We start from the raw sequence: 26,171 nt of genomic DNA, 5'->3' as shown, positions 1-26,171 counted from the left end.
TGAGATATGTAAATTTACACCCTCGACCATGGGACGCTTTTTCTGTAAATTTTATTATGTTTTGGCCCACGACGGGATAGCCATAGAACACGTGTTTTATTGCAGCAATAAAGCACATGTTCCTGTTTTTGGTTCATCTTTTTCTGATTTGTGAAAAAAATGTTCATTACTGTTGTGAACAGCAACCAGTGTTCATTATCCCTCTGTGTCTAGTGAGTCACTGAGTGAAGTGTAAATTTATAGTGAAACAAATTTAAACAGAAAAATGCATTTTTGAAAGGTAAGTATGTAATTTAATAATATTATTTTACTTGTTAGTTTTGACTTTTTTGCTTTTAAACTGAAATAATTTGATTTAGGATTTTAATTAATCAGTTGATTTTTAATAAAATATGCCAGTCAATTTTTTATATATGAAATTGTGCTAAAAACTATTAATTCTGAACACTTTTTTCCCAAGAATTAAAGATCATTAAAATCAATGTAAAATGAAAATATTGTATTTATAGTTTACATCGACAAATAATTACATCAAAAATGCTAAAAGATGTTTATTGATGTAATTATTTAATTACATCAATAATTATTAAAATTTATTGATGTAATTATTTGTCTCCAAGCTTTCCCCCCCCCTCCCCCCAAAAATTTAATGCTGATGCTCATGCATACGGGCAAATTAACGTGAAATTTGTAGCGTGGGTTATATAACCCACTCGACAGCACACCCAACCGAAATGGGCACGTGACACCAATGATACCAACTCACATTTTTCCAATTATAACACATATTACTTTCTCCCACAATGGTAACATGCTTTTACTCTATGGATTCCATGCATATTATGCACTACACTTTCTGAAACCTCTCCCCAGAATATGTATTTAAATATCATTGATCTTAAGTCTACATCTTCTCTGTTAATAACCTACACCATCATCTTTTTCCTTTTCCATATTCACTGTCTTTTAACGACATAATTATCATTATGCAATTCATTATCAAGAATCAAGAGCCTTAAGCAGTTGGCACAGAAAACCTCACAATATGTAACTTAATTTCTTCAGTTAAAAACTTAAACTCCATTGTCTTAATGCACAAAGCTTAAAGAAGCTTTGTGCATTACTATATTAGGTATGCAATAACATTGAAAGGATACTTCATCGTGCTTCCTTCAAAGCAAGTGCGTGCCTCTCCTGTTATTACATGGAAATACCCTTCACCTTGATCTGGTTAATTACTGTAAATTTCTTTTGGTTCCATTTTCAGTTCTTAAAAAAAAAAAAAAGTCCTAATTTGGCTTTGTGAATTTACCAGTATTTAAACAGATACTATTGCTTGCAAACAATTTCTGTTTAATAAAGCCATAGTCAAGTAGAGTACATACTAAGAATCTGATTTGCTGCTGTTGGTCTGACTTGATTTGTTACTATCATATCTGTTTATTATATTAATGTGATTAACTTATTTAACTTTTGCTAACTTTTCAGCACAAAGTTTGCAAATAAGATTCCTGGATGTGCGGAAAGGGCCTCTGCAAACCCCACCACTTTTTTTATATTGTGATGACTTCATTTCAAAATGCTAATATGGTTGTGCCTTATAATACATCTAATACATATAATACATGTAATACATCTCATATTACATAGGTTGTCATGCAGAATAATCAGAGCTGAGTTCAGGGCTTAGGCAGAGGGTCCTGTTCAAGACGTACATTAATCTCCAACACAAGTCAGTGATATTGCGAACGAGGAATACAGAAGGTATGGGATTAATCTTAGAGGAGAACTTTACATAAGCACATTAAATGGATGTATCTACAGATGGGCACTCTTAATATTGTCTGTAAAGAGATGGAGAAGTATAAAAATTGACATAATGGGAATTACAGAGATCAGATGGAATGGGAAGGTCATCGCTTCAAAAGACAGGATTGTAAGCTAGTTGTTTATTTGGGAGGTAACTCAAAGCATTATGGGTAGCTGTAATACTGGAGACTGTTCAGAGAAGAGCCCCTTCTTAGTTATAATCCCATTAATAGACTTACACTTAAGGCTTATCCTGCTAATGTGTCAATCATTGTAGTTTATGCACCACACACACATGAAGCGAGTGAGGAATTCTGTGAAAGCCTACAGACTGTTTTTGACTGCTTGCCAAGGAGAGATGTACTTCGATTCTTTAATGATACTTGTGACATAATGATTAGAAATATATACACGTTTACACAAGAATAATATTTAATTTGCGAAATATTTCGGTCTGAATATTACAGACCATCTTCAGTGACTACATAGGAATAGTTTTAAAAAACAAGGTAGAATACGAACAATTGATCATTCACACATAGAACGAGCCGCATGATGTCATATCGCTAAGTATTAGAAGAGTAAACATTTTTAAAGTCATAATTAAAGATATTAATTCAGAAATTCATGTAATAATCTTAAATAACATTAGACTAATATAGGAAATTTACATAAAAATAAATAAAAAAAATTAATTTGTTATCCTGATTAAACTTTACCATATTTTTGATATAGATATACAGTCATTATGATTCAAGTTAGGACGTTGAAGTAAGGCCTCCACACTTTCTTTAAATAAACTTTCAAATCTTGATTAGCTCAGCATGGATTAGAAACAAGCCACAACATCCTTTGGTCCAAGACTCTCCTCCTACACAGATGTCGCTACAAATTTGAACGTTTATTTAAAGAAAGTGTGGAGGCCTTACTTCAACGTCCTAATTTGAATCGTAATGACTGTATATCTATATCAAAAATTTGGGGAAATTTAATCAGGATAATACATAATTTTTTTATTTTATTTATTTTTATGTAAATTTCCTATTAGTCTAATGTTGTTTAAGATTATTACATGAATTTCTGAATTAATATCTTTAATTATGACTTTAAAAATGTTTACTCTTCTAATACTTAGCGATATGACATCACGTGGCTCGTTCTATGTGTGAATGATCAATTGTTCGTATTCCACCTTGTTTTTTAAAACTATTCCTATGTAGCCACTGAAGATGGTCTGTAATATTCAGACCGAAATATTTGGCAAATTAAATATTATTCTTTTGTAGACATGTATATATTTCTAGAGATGTACTTCACGTCTTAGGGGACTTGAATGCAACAGTAGGAAAGAGTATGGGAGTTGGGCCTGAGTGTGGCATGTTTGGATGAATGTAACACCCATGGTGAAAGATAGTTGGAGATAGTCCATGCTAAAAGATTAGCTATTACTAATAACCTACTTCCAGAAACATCCACGACAGACCTATACTTAGACATCTAACATTGATAGGTCAAGGCACCAGACTGATTATATCCTGGCTCTCCAGCAGTGGAAAACAAGCATCTATGATATGAATACTTGTCCTGGAGCAGACTCTGAAATCTTCCAAGTTAAAGTAATCCCTAGTGGGTTCACAGAAGAACCATCAACTTGGTTGGATGATCTTTTGGAGACTAGTGGGGAGGACTTGCCTGAAATGCTTTGGGGAGAAGTCAGGGTACAGGATACAGCCAAGAAGTATCTGTGCCCAGTTAGAAGACTAAGAGACCCATGGATTAAGATTCAACATGGGATCTAATGGAAAGAAGGCAGTTGGAGAGACAGAGAATGAAGAATGTAAGAGATTACATAGAGAAGTCAGAAGAGCCATCAAGCAGGACAAAGAAAAAATTTATACTAATAAATGAGAAGAGATAGATTTCCGAATTAGGAGGCACAATTATAAAATAATGTTTCGTTTAGTTCATGACCTTAAAGCACACTTTTACCAAATTGAATATCATCAAAGACAGGAATGCAGTAGGACTAACAGAAGAACTGGAAATCAAAGACAGATAGAAGAATACTGTAAGGAATTGTATAGCAGAGAGGATGAGGAAAATCTGGGGGTCTCTCACTAGAAAAATTTCAATTCGGAACTTTCTTCACTCAGGTATGAGGTTGGAAGAGCAGTTAAACAGCTTAACAGCAATAAGGCTCTCAGTACAGATGGAATCCCAGCATAGTTAATAAAGGCCACAGGGAATGGAGGGATAAGAGTGTTTCATAGATTGATTACAAGGATATGGAGACAGGATCATGGCCTAGAAACTGATAAAGTCGGTTTACATACTACTACTAAAGAAGGAAGATATGATGGATTGCAAGAAATATACAACTATTAGTTTAATCTCTCATGTAGGCAGGATTTTGTTGAAGATCATTCTAAATAGGATTGAGGCAGAAATGTCTGAGGAACAAGCAGGTTTTAAGAAATGTAAAGGTACCAGAGATCAGATCCTTTACCTTAAACAGATCATAGAAAAATGTATAGAATTTAAGCTCGCTATAGTAATGTGTTTCATAGACTAAAGCTTTTGACTGTTTTCAGCATGTGAAACTGTGGGAAGTAATGAAAATTTTGGATTTTCCCTTAACACACTGTCAGGTTGATAGCCACCTTGTACAGTGAGCAAGATGCCACAGTAGGAACAGGTGTTGGATTAGCTGATTGACTTTGTTGGAAGGGGGTTAGGCAAGGATGCCTACTTTCTTCTCACCTGTTTAGTATCTATGTTGCAGACATCATGCCTGTAGCATTGGATGAGCTTAAGACAGGTATTAGGATAGTTGGTAAATTGACAATGACAATGAACAGTTAGGACAAATCCTTGACGAAGTTAATGAGATCAGTAAGAACAGAGGACTTCAGCTCAATCCTAGGAAGACTAAAATTATGATTCTCAAAGGAAATACAGACAGGGAAGTTCCTGAGAAACAAGTGTACCTTAATGGAGAAAGAATTGAAGTCAGCAAATTTGAGTACCTCAGATCTATTATTAATGCAGAATTGCTGTTCAGAAGGCATCAGAAAAAGATTAGGAATGGCTAAAATAACAGTCATATCCATTCTTTCAGATTTTAGATAAATCTATCTCCACAGAACAAAGTTGAGAATTTTGAATGTAGCTGTTTTTCCACCAGCAACTTATGAATGCAAGACCTGGAACCTAAAGAATAAAAATTGGACTCTAACTACTTTACTATAAATAGAGTACTATATTAATAAACTAATCCTTCTTTTATGCGGTAATTCGACAAAGATGAACAATTACCATAATATAATGCAAAATCAGTCAAAAATTACATAGCCTGGAGGTACGGTATACAATATCTTAGTTTTATTTGCTTTAATGTATGCTAAGTGAAATAAAACTGATGAAATTTAAGAAGGGAACTGCAAATGTTTTATGGCTGAAAAATATACACTATTTTTCCATAAAAGCATATGCTTTATTAAAATATTGAAGGTAAAATCAGTAGAGGAAATATAAATACAAAGAAATGGAATGGCATTCTAAATATTCTAAAATTTGAGAGCATATCAGCATTCATAAAGATACTTTTTTATTAAACCCATATATGAGAGGTAGAACCTGCAACACATTTGTGCTATATGCAGGGTGATGGTTGTGGTTGAAAAATAAGAAATTTATTAACATTTTTCTTGAACATTTGAGGGATGCAATCATTGGGCAATGTATCATGAGGGATGTTTTCAGAAGACAGGTGTAGGTGGAATGGAAGAGGAAAAGCAGGTTCAGCATATTTGTAGTTGTTCTGAAAAGGCTGCTCTTTCATTAACAAGCCTAGCAGGTAGTGAAGGAATGATGGTTGTCAATAGCATGAAACATACAATATTATTATTTATTATGATTATTATGGGCAACTCCAAGGAGTCCATAGACTCATCGAGGGAGGCGCTAACATCATGTCAAGAACAACTATTTGACATTCACACAGTATCTATCATACTTTGCCTTGAACTCATTTACAGTCATGGCACCCCCCAACAGACTCTGGCAGGTTATTCCCCTCATTCACCACTCTCCAAGTAAAAAACCTAGCTCTAACACCCTTGCTAACCATACTCTTGCCCAGCTTCCATGTATGGCCCCTAGTCCTCCCACCACCAGTCCTGTTTTCAAAAATATCTTCTGAATTAATCTTATAGAAACCCTTCAGTAATTTGAATGTCTCAATCATATCACCCCTTTTCCATCTATCAACCAATTTCTGCAACCCACAAATCTTCAACCTGTTCTCATAAAGTTCATTCCATAGACCTGCTATCATCTTGGTCACTCGTCTCGGGATCCTCTCCACCTCCTCCCCATCCATTAGAAACTCTGGCGCCCATATCTGGGCATAGTAGTCCAGATGGGGTCTTATCAAGGCTCGATACAGAGGAACAATAACCTGTTTGTCTCTGCTTGTTAAAGTATTTTTCAGCAACCAAGTGATTTGATGAGCTGATTTAGTCACTTTTGCCATGTACCCCCTAAACTTCAATTCCCTATCCACCAACACTCCCAAATCCCTGGCCTCGTCAATCTCCTGGAGTACAGTTCCACCAATATGATATACTGCTGCTAATCTTTTCACCCCAAAATGCATAACCTTACACTTTGCCACATTAAATTGACATCCATTCTCCTTAGCCCAGTCTTCCAAACTATCCAAATCATCCTGCAAAATTGCAGCACAGGATGTATAAATTGCTCTACACAACTTTGCATCATCAGCAAACAAATGAACACTTCCTCTCAGATCCTTTCCTATATCGTTAATGAACAGATTGAACAGTAGTGGCCCAAGAACAGAACCCTGTGGCACACCACTAGTCACAGGCAGTCTTTTGGACTCTACTCCTGAATAAACCATTCTCTGATATCTCTCCATCAACCACCCTCCTATCCACCTCACCATCCCTATATCCATCCCCATATGCTGCAGTTTACTGATTAGAATTCCATGTGGTATCCTGTCAAAAGCCTTAGTAAGGTCAGTAGAATCAATGTAAACCCATTACCTTTATTCAGTTCAGCCGTCACTGTGTTATAAAACATGAGCAAGTTACTGAGGCATGATCTACCCTTCACAAAACCATGCTGTCCCCCATACAGTATCCCATTTTCATCTATCCAATCCTGTATTTTCCTCTTGACTATTTTCTCCAAGACCTTGACAACGATTCCTGATATGTTGATCGGTCGGTAATTTACAACAGCAGTCTTGGAGCCTCCTTTATGCAGTGGAACTATTTTCCCCTCTTTCCACACTCTTGGGACTAACCCAGACTCGAGACTCAAATTAAACAAAATGGTCAAGGGCACTGACAATTCTTTAACCGCTTCACGTATGACAAGAGCTGGTATACCATCCAATCCCACAGATATATTGACATTGAGGTTTTGTAATAGACTATTCACCTCCACTTCATTCACCACAATTCCCGTATAAGCTATTGGTTCATTCATTCCTGCAATGTCATCACCTAGATGATATACTCTTGCAAAGTGCTCACTCAGTAATTCCACTACATTAACTGATTCGGTTACCTCCCTACCATCGGCATTCTTTAAAATCATTCTGCCAAATATACTTTTTCTTTTACTTGCAACATATTGAAAAAACTGTTTGGGATTCTCTTTAGCCTGAATGGCTAATGTTCTTTCATAATCCGCTTTTGCTTTTCTTACCACACTCGTTACCCTTCTGGCCTGCGCTTTATACCATTCATGTGCCTGCCGGTCACCTTTCTCCTTAAATTCCCTTCACAGTTGTTTCTTTTTTTGCAGCTCAAGCTTAATGGTGTTATTCATCCTTTTAACCCCTACTTGATTTATTATTCGGACTCTAGGTATGCAGTCTGCCATTGCCTCCTGCAAACACTTCTTAACCGCCTCCCATTCGCTATCAACATGCAGCCCTCGTATTTTTACATGCCCTGGCACTGAACCAATCAAACTGCTAAGCTTGTCATACTTACTAGCCCGATGATTCCACATGTACTCTGTCTTAATTGTAAATTCCACACCTTTAGCCACCTCCCAAGTCAAGACCTATGATCACTCTCACCAGTTGGTAGCAACCTGGTCATATTCGTTACAGTCAGATTCTCAAATGCAATTACTAGGTCAAGCACTCTCTGACCCCCTAGTATTTTCCATTACATGCTGTCACAGATAGTTATCCCTTAATAAAAGCATAAAATCCAATTCCTTCCTCCCATGTGTCCTCTCCTCCTTCCAATCAATGTTACCATAGTTGAAATCTCCCATAATAATTACCCTCCTTCCACTCATTTCTTCTATTTGCTTTGCATACTATCTCCACCGTCTATAGCAGCACCCAATTGTATATTTTGTTCTGCTAGCCTCAACTCACACAAAATAGCCTCAAATGTGCTCTTTTCATTATCCTGCAGTTCACCTTCTATTCTCCTTGGCAGTAGCTCATCAGCTATCATCAATAACACTCCTCTCCCCATTTTATTCTCCCTGTCTCTCCTGAACACACTATACCCCTCACATTCAATCCCACTAGCTATATCATCTTCTGTCAGCCATGTTTCACTAATGCCAATAACCTGTGGCCTGGAAGCGCCAACCAAGGCCAAAAATTCTTCCTTCTGTTCCTAATGCTTCTGGCATTAGTATACATGAATTGCAGAAGCCCATTTTTCCCACCCCTATTTTGATGCCTTATACTAACTATCCCATTCTGATTTGTTGTCCTTCATACTCGCTCGGGCATATTACACACATTCATACACTCAACTGTCTCCCTAAAGTCTGCATATCTACCTCCCCACCCTTTAATAACTCTAGTTTCTCTGATTCTGCACATCCACTTCATTCAATAACATCTTTTCAAGTCTCTGTACACTAAATCCATTCAAATGCAAACTGTCCATCATATATAAATCATTTTGCCCATTGAACTCACTCCACATGTCCACATATTCCACTCCTCCTGCATAATCCATGCATAAAGTCATTAGCAGTTATGACCCTCCTATACTCTTCACTGTCATACTGCAGAAATAGACTCACCATCCAAGTCTCTCACTCTTCTCTTTTGCTACCTCAAGTAATTCCTTCAAATCCTCTCTCATAGCCATTTTGTCTCCTTCCAAATCATTCATTCCTGCTACTACTATAAATTCTTTCACCCTCTTGTTTTTGTGGTCTAATAGACTTGCTTACATCCTTAATGTTCGCACCAGGTTGGTAGGATTTTGTCAAACTCTCATCTATCATACCTCTTACTAAAGAATCTCCGTACAACACTCACTCTTTCATTTTGTTCACACTCACGATCATACTCTTATTTTTCATATCATACTTTTGCGTTTATTAGTTGGTATGCTCAGTAAACATGTTTGCCAATGCTCCAGCTGCCGATTCGCCCTATGTATCACTCCACGCAACCGTGCGATCTCACTCACTGCATCTGTCTCATCATTTTTATTATCCATTAATCCATTCATTCGTTCTGTATTTTTACCTTCATTCTCACTTTCAACGCTGCTCTCACAGCTATTTGGTACTACCTTGCAAATATCACTATTTTCTACATTCTGACTTTCAACAACGATATCACCTGTAACACACTTTAAATCCTCACATTCGTTACACTTTCTGCACACATTCACTCCACTATCATTGCCTAACCAGACTCCAACAACTCCCCTCAAAGCATACATCTCACAAATGGTACACTGAATAAACTCCTTTATATTAAAATTTTTGAACAAAGCTGGTGATCTGGATACCATTGTATTCCTTCTTATCGGTGCCATGTGCACACTATTAATCGTACCTATTAAATTACTGATTGAAATAACTCAGAAAACACACAAAAATCACACAGACACGCTAAGATATGAAGAGTAAACAATACTACATAAGATTCAAGCAAATTTACCAATTATTACTTAAAATAATACACACCATGTAGCCCTCTAATGGCCAACCTAGATATACAGTTACAATGAAGTGAGTCATGGAATCACCTGATGCTCAGTTTCTGCTGTAATTAGAAATTATTTTCCTTGATCATCTGTGCAGGAGTTGTAGGAGAAAAGCAATCCCAGAAGATCAGCTTTATATTTAGATGCACTAACAGTGGTATTATCTGTATGCGAGAGAGAGATGGGGGGGGGTTGTAAGTGCAGGTGAGCAGAAGTTGTGTCCAATGGCCTTTTTAAAGAGACCAGAAAAATCTCTGCTGTTTGCCATAAGTCAGAATTGTATTTGTTGATAGTTGTTTTTGCATTTATTATGAGCTTCAGCATAGGCTGAGTATTAGGTCAGGGTTCTTGTTGTAGGTCCCTTGCAGTGAGCTTTGCTGTTTTATTCAACTATTTGGTACATTTTTTGTTGAACCGAGACTTAGAAAGTTAATGAAAATTTTGTATAGAATGAGAAGTGAAGAAGGCCCTCATGCTAGTAAGGATAATTTCTGTGAACTCTGATCAGGTATTTGGGTCATAAGAGTGGATGCAACAGTCTGACCATGGAAAGGACCAGTAGAAGTTCCAGGAGTTTGTCCCATTTGGTAACTTTATAGGACAAAGTACACAAGGTTGGGATTGGTTGGATGATGGACATTTGGTATGAGAGGAAACTTGTCCAAGATTGTGATCTGAGTTGTTGAGAGGAGAGGTGACCTCTGTGATGTATTTGGAAGGAGAACTGATTATAGAAGTATGAAAGGTATTGTGTGAGTTGAGATTTTACATTAGGTCATTGCTGATAGATAAGACTTCATCTCATCTCATCCAGCTTGGTCAGTGTTGGAGAAGAGAAACCATTTGGAGTCTTCTAGAAGATGACATCACTATTTGGATGGCTGGAATGTAGAAAGTCAAGCTTCATACATAGGAAAATGAAAAGGGCAGTGTTTTTCTGAATTTAAAGAGTGGTAAATATAGCCAATGAATGTTACTGAATGAGAAAAGGAAATCCTGAACTAGGAGGTTTCTAAATTAGACATTCTCTAGCAGTCAGTGTCAGATCTCACAAAGGCATTGGTACTGCCCTTCTGACAAAATGAATCATGCAGTGTATAATTTGGACAAAGAAGGTTGTTGTAGCTGCTATTTAGATTCTCAAGAGAAGAATGTGTAGTCTGAATGATGAAGTGATGGTGTATAGTTTATTATTGGTGAAGCAGATGTGCTACCATTAGATACATGTCAATGAATAATAAATTGAATTGGTTCGAGGATACATTGCAGTTGGTCGGTGAATTTAGTGCTTGTGTAAAATTGGTGATTTTTGCCTATTTTATTGTGTTTTTTCCTTAGAAAATGTGTTTTATAATATATTGGTGTTGATTTTAGTGTTTTTAGTATTTTATAGCATATTGATATTAAGATATTTCAACAATAAGTATAAGTTTAAAATGGCACCAAAAACGCACAAGAAAAGTAATGCTAAAAAGAGCACTGCAAGTGAGAACAAGAAGACTAGTCCTGCTAACAAGGTTATTGGAGTTGCAGAGAAAGTTAATGAAAATGAATTAGCCTCCAAAATAGCAAAATTAAAGCAGATCATCAGAGAAATAATGTGGGAATTACAAAAAGTCAAGAGGCGTTTAAATGAGCATAGGGAAAAAATGAAAATTAAGCAGCAAAATAAGAAACAACAAATCATGGAAACAGGTAAGTCAGGGAGCAACGGAAATCAGCTAAGTGATGTGTTGTTAGTAAAAAGAAAGATGTTATTTGGTATGGTGACTCTATAATAAAACATGCTATCGGTGATGAATTATAAGTTTGAGTTTACCTGGAGCGGAAATTAAGAATATAAACGAAGCAATTCAGAAACAGAGAAGAAATGTAAATAAAATCATAATTGTAGCAGGTACTAATGACTTAACTAGCGATAAGTTCAGTATGACAGAAAACATGAAAGGATTGTAAGAAGAGGTAAGAGTGAGAAAGTGAAAATCATCAGTATTTTACCTCTATGACAAAAATGAATTAAGAAGAAGGGCTATGATGGCAAATGATTTGATGCGTAGGCTATGTAGAAGTAATGGATGGGAGTTTTTGGATGTGTGGAGTGAGTTTTGAGGGAAGATTAGATTTGTGTAAGAGGGACAGCCCACACCTGAATGCGTTTGGTATCAGGAGTCTAGAAAAACTAATAACTGGTATGAGAACTGGTGCAAAGAGTCAGGGAAATTAAATTATAAAGGGAGGAATGGTGAGACTGTGAGTGTAAGAGCAACAGTGTTATATAACTGTGTTAATGATGGGAATGGGCTTTGGCATCGAATTGTTGATGAGGAGAGAATGATTTCAACTTTGTGTTTGTCTAGTTCGGACCCATCAAACATGTGCAAAAGATGTCTACATGTATAAGGCACTAGAGAAGAATTGAGATCTGCAAGTCGTCCAACTGTGTCATGCAGACAAGAGTATACAAAAGATCATGCAGGTAGATTATTATGTCTACATGAGTGCTAGGAGTATCAGAAACAAAGGGGGTAGAGTTCGTTGCCTTATCAGTATGTTATGACCTCAGATTGTAGGCATTAGTGAGACCTGGCTATCAGAATCAGACATACTAACTGTATCGATTGTAAAGGGTATTCTATTTTTAGGAAGGATAGTAAGGAGAGGAGGGGGATGTGCTGCTAATGATATCAGATGACTTGAATCCAGTTTGAGGCCTATGATTGTAGTACTACTACTAACAGTATTTTATGTGGCAGTGAGTTTCAAGGCATATGGTGTGAGGTGGAATCTAACAAGATCTATTACATAGTGGGGTGTTATTACAGACATGGTGGATTGGTTGCTAGTGATGAAGAAATGCATCACCAAATAGACAAAATGAGTGCAAAAAGAGTAATCATAATAGGAGACTTTAAATATCCAAATATTGATTGGGTAACAATAGAATCTCATGAGCAGAATGAAAATGCATTTATTGAGCTATTGCAGAACAACTTCCTCAAGAGCATGTGACAGAAGGAACTTGAGGTCAAAGAGTGTTAGATTTGATTATAGTGTGAGAGGGTGTTTTGGTTAAAGATGTAGCTATTCTTCCTCCTGTTGGTGACAGCGGTACTCACTTGGGAAGTGACTAACTTTATGAATGTTCCATTCAGAAAAGGTTACATACTGAAATACAAAGCAGGAAATTATGACCAACTAAGGCGTATATTAAGTTCAGTGGAATGAAATCGGTTGATGGATGGGAAGAATATCAACAGTGCATGGGAATTATTTAAACAATACTTAAATGATGTGATATGAGAGTGTCCCGAAAGTTCGAAGAATAAGCAGGGTAGGAGTCAAATGGATGTGTAATCTTATTAAGCAAGAGATTCCTAAAAATAGGATGATGTGGAAAGAATACTATGTGTATAAGAATGATAATGATGTGCATTATGAAAATTATAAGCAATAGGCTAGAATACTTTGCTTTCAGTACAACACAACTGTTGTACAGAAAGCGAAGTCTGAGTATGAAAGGAAACTGGATCTGCGTGCTAAAGACAATCCACAAGAATTCTTTCAATATGCTGCAAGTAAAAGAAAGAATATGTCTTCTAAATGCAGATGGCATGAGGGTTACAGATGGAGAAGAGGTTGTTCAACTAATAAGTGCCCATTTTATTAAATGCTATCAACCTAGTGTATGCAACATTGAACTCACTTCTACCACTTCACTAGATGAAGAAACTGTTGTATGAGGACAAGGTATTAGAGCTGTTGCACAAACTGAATAAGAATTCAGCAATAGGGACTGATGGGACATCAGCATATGTGCTAAAAAATGTTCAGCTGAACTGGCTATTCCTTTGACCAGGCTGTTTAATATGAGTCTCAGAACAGGGAAGATTCTGCAGGAATGGAAAGAATGTATGGTAATTCTATTGCACAAGGGTGGTGCAAAGACTGATGTATCCAGTTATCGACTAATTAGTATCTCAGAAGTGGTGATGAAGATCTTGGAAAAATTGGTTAGGGCTTGCATTCAAAAATGGGTTGACAGTGAATCTCTGCTTTGCAATGAGCAACATGGGTTTACTAAGAGAAGGTCATGTTTTAGCAACTTGCTCCCATTCTACAACAATGTTATCATTGAGCTAGACAAGGGATATGGATACACCATGATACTTTTGGATTTTGCTAAGGCTTTTTACAGAATACAACATGGTAGACTGTTGCATAAATTGGAAAATATGGGGTTTGGGTTATAGAGTATTAGCATGGATAAGAGGAATGCTGACTGGCAGATACAAAAAGTGGTATATTGGGGATGTGAGTCTGCAAGATTTAATGTAACCAATGGTATACCACAAGGATCAGTGCTTGGATAATGATATTGGGAAGGATTTGACAAGCGACATACAGCTATTTGCTGATGATGCCAAGATAAGTAGGGTAATCAGAAGGCTGCAGATATGTAGTGGGAGCCAGACCCAGAGGTGGAAGTAATGGAGAAGTCATATTTACCTATACGAGTTGCCAAAAGGTGTTTCACCTTGTTATTAAATTACTCTGGATTTAGAGAAAGATGGAAGTTTTTTCCCACTTGGTTAGACTATAATAAATTTAATTTAGTCCTCTATCCAAGTGTAAGCAAACAAAGTTTGCACCTGAAGTATCTTTAGGACTGAGACAACTCATGGTAAAAGTGGACCAAGCCCTCATCACTCCTTTTCTTAGTATCTCCCATAATGCAAAGCACATTTACTGACGAGACCTCAATAAAGGTCAAAATCGTCTTGGTAGTGGCCCTTCCCTTAATGCATAGTATTATACATGTCTGCAAGTAGATGTGCTTTACATTATGGGAGATACTAAGACAAGGAGTGATGAGAGCTTGGTCCACCTTTACCACAAGTTGCCTCAGTCCTGAAGATACTTCAGGTGCAAACTTTGTTTGCTTACACTTGGATAAAGGAGTAAATTAAATTTATTATATTTTAAAACATTTAAACAATGAAAGTGTCCATTCATAATATGCTGGCTTCTGATTCTTGTGTTATGACGGATTAAGGAAGGCCAGACTTGATGTAAAATCATCCCTTGTTTTTTTGTTACACTATAAAGCAAATGCTTCACCATTTCAGCAGATTATATGCATGCTCTTGAATAAAAATGGTCATCAATGTGGAGCATTTCAATTTGTTGCAAGTTGCTTGCAACAAATTGAAATGCCAGAATATAGATATTTCTAAATCAAAGGGCATTCTCTTCATTGACTGAACATGACTTTATCTTGAGTGCCTTTTTTTTTTTTTTTTTTTTGCAGGTGGATTAAAGTAGTTTGTATCGTCTTTATTGTTCTGTAGTTTTGCATATTAATTATCTGTAAAATTAGTACAGTAATGAACTAAATAAAGGACTGCTAATTCTTCTTCCTCGTAGCATAGCACCATTAGTACACTAATAACAAATATAAAAGCAAAATTTTGATAGAAGTATAACTTGTTCAGTATGTTATTGAATTATGTAAATCGTTCAATATGTTAGTGAATTATATAAATCAACTCTTGAATTTCTTGTCTTAGATACCACTTTCTCGGAGAGAGGAATTAAAAGAACGCCTTCACCAACGTTTAGAAGAAGTGAAAAAAGATAATAATAAACCAGTCAATGAGGTGAGATAAAAGCATGACTCCAGCTTTTTTGTTTTTTGATCTTCTCTCTCTCTCTCTCTTTCTCTCTCTCTTTCTCTCTCTCAATTTTACCATCTTATACAGGAGCAGCAGCCCATGATTTCATATGACCCACATGAATGTTTTTGCTGTATAAATGCAGTATTAGATATTTATTAGGTTAAATATAAATTTAATTTTTGCATGTCTTGCTATCATTGTATTCATTTAACTCTTTTCTCACACATTTCTTCTCTCATACATTCAAGAATATATGTAAGAAGAGCAGATGTTATTGTTATTTAAACAAAATGTGAGAGGAAAAGTTAGCAAAACAGGTATTTGATGTCAGGGTTGCAGGAAAAGAGAAGAGCTTGAGGCTAACCAAGATATAGGAGAAATTATAAGTGGTAATGAAGGAACTAAAAGAAATATTGCAATAACTTGGGGGGGGGGGGGTGACATATGAAAGTGACATACATTATATAAAAAGTGATGCTGAGTCTGGTCATTGTATACAAATGGGTGGCATTGTTGTATATTCAAATGAGCCACGACACAAAAGCAGGCATTTTGGAGTGGTTTCCCATTTCGTGTCTGGAGCAAGAACGAGACATTATTTAACCAATGGATTTAGATGATGAGCTATCATGAAACTAGAGTCTGGCCAGGGCAGAGGTAGCCAGATGATTACATAAGAGTTGTTCTATAGTTCACAGACTGTGAAACCAATTCCAACAGCCACAGATACAATAAAGGCCAAAGGCTGCAACCACAGTGGGTGACTGGTATCTCAGATTATCTTGCTGAAACAGGAGTGCTACCCCAAATTAGTTACAATTTGACCTTGTGTCAGCTACAGGAATATTGATATCTGCTTCCACTTGTGCAAACTACTTCAGGAAGGTGGTCGGTAGGTTATGTAACCAGTAGTTTGCATGCTCTCATCCGCATGCCATAGAATGTTTGAAATGGGTTAGGTTCCATGTCAACTGAACCTAAGACCAGTGGGGATTGGTACTGTGTACAGACAAGTTCCGATTTACTCTACAAATCAGAAAGTGTCCATCAAAGGAAGACTTACAGGAGATAGTGTGATGGTTAGGGGGAGACATGTATCCTACAAGATGATAATGCTTGTCCTCATTGAACAAAGCTCATGAGCTGATATCTTCAAGAAGAGACTATCGTATGTATGGGCAGAATTAAGGTTAAGAGACCAGCAGGTCTCTTAACCTTAATTCTGTTGAGCATGTCTGAGATGTTCTAGGAAGATGTGTTGTTGCTCTCAACTCCCCTCCCCAAAACCTTGTGGTACTTAGAAGAGCTTTGCAGAAGCAATGGTGATTACCACCAACTAAGCCCCTGGCCAGGAGTGCTACCAGGAGTTTTTACAGTTTATAAACAGTATGAAACATTGTTGTGAGCACTGTATTGCTCTGAGATTTAACCACATTCCTTATTGAGGCACTTCGACAATCTCATTTTTACCTCTTGTATTTCACAATTGTCTTCGTGTACCCATTTCTTCTGAATTAAACTATTCATTTACAATTTTTTGGGTGTTTCTCATCTCTTATCGTACTGCTTTCCACCGAATTACATAAAAATTCATCATCCAGTTTTTGAGCTGTTGTGATTTTTCTTTCTTCCTTAATTTATGAAAACCAGTGTATTCAAGAACCAGCAAATAGTACTACCATTAGTACATACCTTTAAGGGTACATAACTGTAATTATAATTTGTAGCAATTAGAAAGTTAAACATAACAGGTAATTATATATTTGTTTAATCTTTTACCCAAGCTTGAGCACACAAAAGTTTGCACATGAGATATCTTCATGACTCAGCTGTTTGTATTTGCAAACTATGGATTTCACAACAAATTGCTTCAATGTCCATTAATGGACTTCCTCTTCCCCTTTTCAGTTGTGTATATTGCTATGCATTATAAGAAGGGCCACTACCCAGACCAGTTTCAACATTTATTGAGGTCTCATTGGTGGGAGCCATATTTATGGAGATATTGAGAGCAAAATCAATGTGGAAGTCATTTTCCAGCAGCAAAATGATATATATATCATCATATTATTCAAATACTTATCAAATTTTTTTACATGTCCAGAAAGTAAATGATAAATTGGTATATATCATTTACTTTTTAAGTAAACAAAGTTTGTTTGTGAACACAGCTATTTATTTTTATGAAATAAATGAACTTAAATTATGTGTTTTGCACAGTAAAACACCAATCTGTATGCTTGTTCATGGAGGACCATTTTGGTCACCCATGCTTAAACACGTTTACCAATGATACACCTCCCTCATCTTATAATAGCTCGTTACATGCATGCACTACTTGTCATGAAAACAATCTGAACATCACATCCAAGCCAGTTTCCAGGGGTGATCCTAAGGTCTAGTTGCACCAGACATAAGCTGCAGAACTCATTTGTATCAGTATTGTAGGATGCTCTTTCAGTATGTATATATGTATCTTTCTGTCATATCTCCTCTGATCTGTCTGTCCCTTATGCACACTTCCATAGGTTAGTTGTCATCTTGGTTACCCACATCTGCACACGGCATATTTGTAAGTTAATGTTCTCCTAAAATGTTCTCTTCAACAGTGCAGTTATCTGATATAATGACAAAACCATCTTAGCATTGTGGTTATGCCATTGCATTGAATGATCTTAAATTTTAACTCACTATCTGTTATAACCTCCTAGTCTCCAGCTTCATTGACTACTGCTGCAAATTCCTGTTAATATAATACTCAGTCTGCAGTGTCGTTTTCTATAATACATATCTTATATTTAGAGACATCAAACTGTCACACATTAGCATTTGCTTAAAGAAATAATCTGTTAGTCAGCCTGCATGGATTCTGAATCAGTTGTCACTTATCATTCACTCCAACTTAGCATCAGCAGCAAACAACTGGATATTACCCTATAGCCCATTCCCAGTATCATTAATGTATAAGTTAAATAACAATGGTCCTAGTTCAGAGTCCACTGTTACATCACTGGTCACTTTCATTCTCTGACTTAGTCATTCCCTTTCCTAACCATCAGGACTTTTAGGAAAACCATAACTTACTCACTTTGTTTCTCATTTACTATGTTTAGTGCCTGCATGCACGTGTCTTTATTGTAAGTTCCTTTGAAGATGGCAACGTGACGTTGCTGAAATATTGGAAATATATTAAAGTTTAATTTAATGTGTATTCTATTGTACGTTGTAATTTCCTTAAGTTATTTATTAAGATACCATATTGTTGAGAAGGGTGATGGTGTGATTGTTTGTGTAAATATCTCCCTGTATGTGTGGGTTTTCCATAAACTGAAAATGATAAGGAACCTTCTGGAAGACGTGTGATCAGGGTGTGTGTGTCCAGGAAGGGCAGGCAGTCATTGGCTTCTAGTTCCATTGTAAAGTGGATTTTAGGGTGCTGGCTATTTAGATGCAATAAAAATGTATTCAATGTATCTGGGCCATGTGGCCAAATAGCAAACACATCATCAACATAGCGTAGCCAGAGACTAGGTTTGAGAGTGGCTGTGTTGATAGCTAGCTTTTCCAGATGTTCTATGTAGAAGTTGACTAAGGGGGGGATTCCATAACTGTCCCATCTAATTGTTTGTATATTTTCCTTTTCCATTTAAAATAACTGGGAATTTAAATAGATGAAATATATCAGGGAGAAATTGTGAATTTAGTAAGTTAAGTGTTTTAGTCAATGGTACATTAGTGAATAATGAGGTGATATCAAAACTCACCATTAGGTCTAAACTGTTTAAGGGTGCAGTTTTCTAAAATACTTTTTAGGCGGGTAGAATTTTTAAGAAAAGAGGGAGAATTGTTTGTGCAAGTGGCCAGTAGTGTGGCTAAATGTTTAGCTAGTTTATATGTAGGACTGTTTATACTATTTACAATAGAGTGTAAAGGTCTACCTTCATAAGGCATATTCTGGTAGTTGGACCACATTTTTTTTTTATTAAGCTAAAAACACAATAAAGACATAAATCCTGACAAATTTCATAAGTCGTTTGACTTACATCTTCAGGGGTAAAGGTTAACTTAAAGTTTAAAACACAAAAAAGAGAAATTATTCAAAAATAGTTCATACTATACAGTTGTAGCCATCTGACTGTTCAAAAAATTCAGAATGCAGATTCAAAGCAGTGCTAAGTTTAAACAATGTTGGATGATACCACGTCCTGTTGTTCACATTCATAATGTCCGAGGTCTGACTGAGGTATATTTTTTATCAAAGCTGACCAAACTTGGTGTAGAATTAAGCCTTGGTTTTTATTGCATTGTGTTGGAATTCTAAGCATATTTGTAGCTTCTTTAAATTTCCTTATGTAACAGTTTTTTTTCTATGTAAGACATGTTTGTTTTCTGCCAGAGTACATTATGGCTGGTGGAAGTGGTATGGTATAGACCTGATTTGTGTTCTCTTCTGTTTTACACATCCTTTTGGTGTTTGTTCATGCGTATTTCCCCAGATCTTCCTGTCTGTCCTACGTAGCAGATGCCACAAGAACAATAAATTTTATAAACACCTGGTTTTTTTAAAGGATGATGTGGAGGTTTCGGGGGATATAGAAATCTTGACTTTTTTCCCAGCGGCAGAAAGGCTACTTTGATATGTTTGTTTAGTAATTTAGCCGTCTTGTCTGTAACATTCTTGATATATGGAGACATGAGAGTGTTTTTGAAATCTTGTTTCTGTGAGATGCTTGTAGGAGGGGTGTGGAGGATTTTTTTGATAGTCTTGGGTTCATAACCTTTTTTTTTTTGAGGATCTGTGTTAAATATTCTAATTCTTCATTTCTCTGTTTTTCTGTGCTGGAAATATAAGCTCTGTCCCTCAGTATTTTTATTAGACCTGTTTTTTGCGAAGGGTGGTGGTATGTGGCTGCATTAAGAAATCTTCATGTGTTATTGGGTTTTCTATATATTGAGAAAGAAAGTTTATTATCTTTTTCATTGACTTCTAATAGGATGTCAAGAAAAGGAAGTTTTCTAAGTTCTTGTTCTAAAGTAAATTTTATATTCTTATGTAAATTATTCAGGTAATCTTTGAAAGCAATGAATTCATCTGTTGTTCCTGGCCATATGATGAAAATATCGTCTACATAGCGTAGCCAAATTTTTGGTTTTTTATGATAATTGATTAAAGCATTATTTTCAAATTTTTCCATAAATAGGTTAGCTAAAGCCAGAGAGAGGGAAGAACCCATAGCCAATCCTTTTTGTTCCCAAAATTTATCTTGATACATGAAAAAAGTATTATTTATACAATGTTTATAAAGATCTACAATGTCCAGAGGAAAAAGGTCTTCTAGGAGATTCACAGTTTCGTTTCTTGGAACATATGTAAATAGGCTGATAACATCCAAACTTGCTAAGATGTCTGAAGGTCCAATGTAAATATCTTTTACCTTCTCAATAAAATGTGTACTGTTCTTGATGAAAGAAGATGTTTTTCCTGTGTGAGGTAAATCATATTGGTCAGATGTTTTGCTAAATTAGAGGTCGGAGAGTCTCTTAATGCACTCGTGGCTTCTTTGGTTAAGGTTAGCGATAAGTTCACAACGACGCCATCTTGATGTAATTGTGGCCGCAGCATAGCACTGCGTTGCTGGAGTATTTTAAATTTCTTCTGGTGCCATCAAACATTATATTGTATCCACATATTAACCATAATCTCTGCTTCTTTGTTCCTCTAATTTCATTCCTTGAAACACCAATCCCTCCTTCATATGTATTTCCAAAAATGTATGTTCTTCAGTATTCAAATACAGCATCTTTAAGTGTCTTCTGTGCAGTTTTTTTAAATAAAGCAATAGGTGCCAGTGCTCATTCTCTGCTAGCAGGAAAAATTTTTAATGAAAAGGATATGAAAATTAAAAAAATTATTTACTGATATTTTTAGTTTATAGTGTAATAGGGTTTTTCAAATAAGAATAGTGAATTAAGTGTATAACACAAAGTTCATTAAGCATAAATTTATTGTACAAGTGTATAAAAAATAAATAAAATATATTCAATAATTTTTAATAAAAGTTTTATATAATTTCTTAGCAATATACTTGGTTAAAAATGATGTAACTAAGCTTATTTGCATAATAGGTAGATTCATAAAAAATTACTGAATATTACAAATTTCTAAATATACTGCATCCTTACATAACACATTGCTTAATAAAGGTTTCATACACCATACCATACTTTCCCAATGATTAAAAAAAAAAAAAAAAAATACCAGGTTTAGCAACCATTTTTATCTAACATGCTGATGTACATTCGTAATTGAAATAAATTTGTAACTTCTTATATGTTGTAATATCCTGTTGCATTAATTTAATTCACTCCATTTCTAATTCTGAATGTTGATCATTTTATTTTGATAGGAACTGTGGCAGAGAGCAAGGAAAATACTTGCAGAGGCTCGGCAAGGTGTCAACAGACCTGACTTAGGAGATATCCCTACAGCTTCATATTTGCCCAATTCTAGTAGCAGTGTTGCTGGTGTTACCAAAACAAATGAGCAGAACCAGACATGCAGTGATAAGATTTCAATGGATAAATCTGTTTGTAATGTACCTCTAGCAAAAGGTATGTGTGTGTATTATAAATAGTACTAGTATTTTAACCTGTCACTATATGATTAGTAATGAAGAGAAATCATTTCTTCTCTTTGTTTTAAAATTCAAGATAAGAGGAAAAATTCTTCATAACATATTCATAATGGAAACACTTGCATTCATTTAAATGTCTTTATTTGTAAAATTATCAGCTAAGTTTCATAGCCATTATCAATACAATTATAGGAAAACTCAAAAAAGAGAACAGTTCAATTAACAGCATGTGATATTAGATATACAAAATAAATTACAATAAAATAATTTAGTTCAATTATTTTTAATTGATGGAAGTTTTTTCATTTGGCTATGCTACCAATTATATATTTGGTTTAATCCTTTATCCAAGTGTAAGCAAACAAAGTTTGCACCTGAAGTATTTTCAGGACTGGGGCAACTTGTGGTATAAGTTCTCATCACTTGCCTTAGTATCTCCCATAATGCAAAGCACATTTCCTTGTGGACATGTATAATGCTATGCATTAAGGGAAGGGCCACTACCCAGACTGGTTTTGACCTTTATTTAGGTCTCATCGGTGGGAGCCAGACCCAGAGGTGGTGATACTAAGGTGAAGTAATGTAGAAGTCATATTTACCTATACCAGTTGCCGAAAGGTGTCACACCTTATTATTAAAATTCTCTGGATTAGAGATAAGTTGATGGAAGTTTTTTCATTTGGCTATGCTGCCAATTATATATTTGTTTTAATCCTTTATCCAAGTGTAAGTAAACAAAGTTTGCTCCTGTATTTTCAAAACTGGGGCAACTCCTGGTAAAGTTGGTATAAGTTCTCATCACTTGCCTTAGTATCTCCCATAATACAAAGCACATCTCCTTGTGGACATGTATAATGCTATGCATCAACAAGTTCATTGTAAATCACGTGACATCGCGTGATGCGCATTCTCACCTGGCAGCTGATCACGCATTATCGCGTGGCCATCGCTATCGAGTAAACAAATTTTGGCCACCACACGAAATTCCAATTTTCAGCTTGGCAATGAACGTGTTAAGGGGCCATGGCAATGAACATGTTATGCAGACCGATTGGCAATTATCAGCTTGGCAATGAACGTGTTATGCAGACCGATTTCGACCTTTGTTGAGATCTCATCAGTCTGGCTCCCACTGTAAGTGGAACTTATCATATATATATATATCATCCATTCATAAGAGCAATAAGAAAAGACCCCAAAAATTACAGAGGAATAAGTGTCACGTTTGGTTAGCAGGATATTTAGTCATAGTCCCCATAGTGAGGGACAGAATTGAATTTAAGAAATCCCCAATAATATCAGGAACAATCTGGTTTCAAAGCAAGAAGATCTTGAAGTGGATAATTTATGACAAATATCCCAAAAAAAATGGTGGATCGGAATAAACAGCTCCATTTAATATTTGTAGATCTGGAGAAGCCTTATGTCCTAAAGAAGACAATTCAGCAGGTATTGAAGACAGCAGGAATTGATGAAGGAACAGCAGAAATAATGCAGAGGATGTACTTTGTTGAGATCTCATCAGTCTGGCTCCCACTGATGAGACCTCGATAAAGGTCGAAACCGGTTTGGTTAGTGGCCCTTCCCTTAATGCATAGCATTATACAGGGTGTTCGGGATAAATTTGACATATTTATAATTAATTATATTTTTCCGTAAGTTACATGTATTAACACACACTTCTCTTTATTTAAAAGTTTGGACCCTTCTTTATTCATATACAAGATGTCAGAAAGGATGGATAGCTGGAACCCACCTGAATCATGGAAGAGAATAACTTGTATCATGATGATTCGTGCCCGCCATCAAAATAAGGATATTACGACTGCTGCCCAATGCTCCCTGAATACAGTAAAAACAATCAGGCATGAACTAGAGACTTGCAATGGTGACTACGAGGATGTAGCAAGAAGAAAGATCCCTAGCAGACGATCTGATTGCGTTCGTACAGCAGAATTCCTCGCAAATCTGCAGGAACAGGTGTTGAAGAACCCTGGCATTGGAATTCGGGCTTTGTTCGTGGAGTTGCTAACTGTAGTCAAGCCCTGGATAACAAGGGTAGCCAATGGTAGGCCGTATGTATAGCAGCAGGATTCGGCCCCTTGCCACACCTCTGGGAAAAGTCAAAAATGGTTGTCTGAAAATTTCTACGACTTCACCAGTCCAAATGTTTGGCCTCCAAACTCCCCAGACCTTAACCCCATGGATTATTTTGTATGGGGCGCAGTTGAAAAAGACACCAATCGCACTTCCAGTAATACAAAAGCCCAGTTAATGGATAAAATTAAAACAGTTTTTGCGGCCCTTCCCAGGGAGACTGTAGCATCAGCTTGTTCGAGGTTCCGAAGCAGAATTGAAGCTGTGATCGATGCTAATGGTGGTTATTTTGAGTAAATCTTGTTGATAGTATTGTAATTAACTCTGCCTGTAATGTTTTTTTGTCAATTCATTAAATTTAATAGATACAAAGAAGATTTTCTTTTTCCTTACGAAACTGTCAAATTTATCCCGAACACCCTGTACATGTCCACAAGGAGGTGTGCTTTGCATTATGGGGAGATACTAAAGCAAGTGATGAGAACTTATACCACCTTTACCACGAGTTGCCTCAGTCATGAAAATACTTCAGGCACAAACTTTGTTTGCTTATCCTTGGATAAAGGATTAAACCAAATATATAATTGGTAGCATAGCCAAGTGAAAAAACTTCCATCCACTTATCTCTAATCCAGAGAATTTTAATAGTAAGGTGTGACACCTTTTGGCAACAATTTTCCATTACTTCCACCTCTGGGTTTGGCTCCCACTGATGAGACCTCGATAAAGGTCGAAACTGGTCTGGGTAGTGGCCCTTCCCATAATACATAGCATTATACGTGTCCGTAATATTTTGAAGTAGAGACGATCTATTGTTAGTATTCTAGCTTGTATTTTTTTAAAACTGTTCTTGTAATACCACTGAGGATGGTCTGCTATTTCCAGACCGAAATATTTGGTTAATTAAATATCTTTCTTGTGTTTACATGCATATATCATTAAGTCTTATGTCACAAGTATCCTTAAAACAGCAAATTATTTTCATGTGTTTCTTAATTTGTAATTAATTTGTTTGTATTTAAAAATAATTTATTAAATGTGGTGAAATATCTAGTCTTGCAGCCTTATAACATCAGGGCTTTTCAATTCCTCATATATCTCTTGCTCACATAACAGTTCCTCCTCTGTCTCCCTTTCCACTGCATTCAAGTTCTGCATGATGTCACATTAACAGGAATGAAATATCTTCAGTTGTTCATTAAATATCTCAACTATATTGTTTGCAGCAGTTATCATCACACAATTTTGCCCACTCCGTGTCATCCATCCATAATCATTCTTTCTTCTACTGACCACATATCAAAAAAACTCCCAAGGATTTTTTTTAGCCTCATTAGCTAAGTGGTGCTCACACACTGTACTTTGCTACTCTTATCAAGTGAGTTACCTTCCTCATCTGCATTTTGTACTCCTCATGCAACTGATTATTATTACCACTCATTTTGTGCTTCTTCCATAATATCCTCTTCTTCCAGATTGTATACTTTACCTCTTGATTCATCCATTTCACACCTGCTCTGTTTAATCTCTTTGACCTTTGGCTTACATTCTAATAATGCCTCTACCAGACAGTTCTTGATTAGAGTCCAAGCAGCACTGATACCCTTTCCATCCAGTTTCTCGTTCGAAGTTATTGCTGCACAAGCTGTCTCCTGAGCTTTCATAATTACCAGTCTTATAATTCTACATATATCCCTTTCTTACAAAAATCCTCATATGGCTGACCACCCTGCGAGTGATCACCTCATGGTCATTCTCACCAATTGGTGGAAGATCTGACATGCCATTTATCACAATGTCATCTGATGAGATAATCAAATCCAATACCCTTGTATACCTGCTCTTACATACTGCCTAAGATAATTGTCTCTCAAAAACTCCAGAAATTCATTCTCTTTACCTCCAGATGCACATCATTCCAGTATATATTACCACAA

General features: G+C 36.1%; 1 protein-coding gene across 4 annotated transcripts in view; it reads left to right on the top strand.

The window, feature by feature from the left end:
* Ehbp1 (Eps15 homology domain containing protein-binding protein 1) overlaps nucleotides 1-26,171 on the top strand; it is a 462,410-nt gene that overhangs the window by 149,986 nt on the left and 286,253 nt on the right. For all 4 annotated transcript variants that reach the window (XM_090398822.1, XM_090398820.1, XM_090398821.1 and 1 more), the window contains exons 11-12: nucleotides 15,395-15,484; nucleotides 21,910-22,114. In XM_090398822.1, the coding sequence (XP_090254948.1) occupies nucleotides 15,395-15,484; nucleotides 21,910-22,114 (295 nt within the window). The remainder of the gene's footprint in view (nucleotides 1-15,394; nucleotides 15,485-21,909; nucleotides 22,115-26,171) is intronic.

Source organism: Typopeltis vanoorti, chromosome 10 (genome assembly GCF_054136105.1).
Source record: "Typopeltis vanoorti isolate ZY-2024b chromosome 10, IOZ_Tvanoo_1.0, whole genome shotgun sequence".
Classification (NCBI taxonomy): Eukaryota; Metazoa; Arthropoda; class Arachnida; order Uropygi; family Thelyphonidae; genus Typopeltis; species Typopeltis vanoorti.
This window is presented reverse-complemented; position numbering and strand designations above follow the sequence as displayed.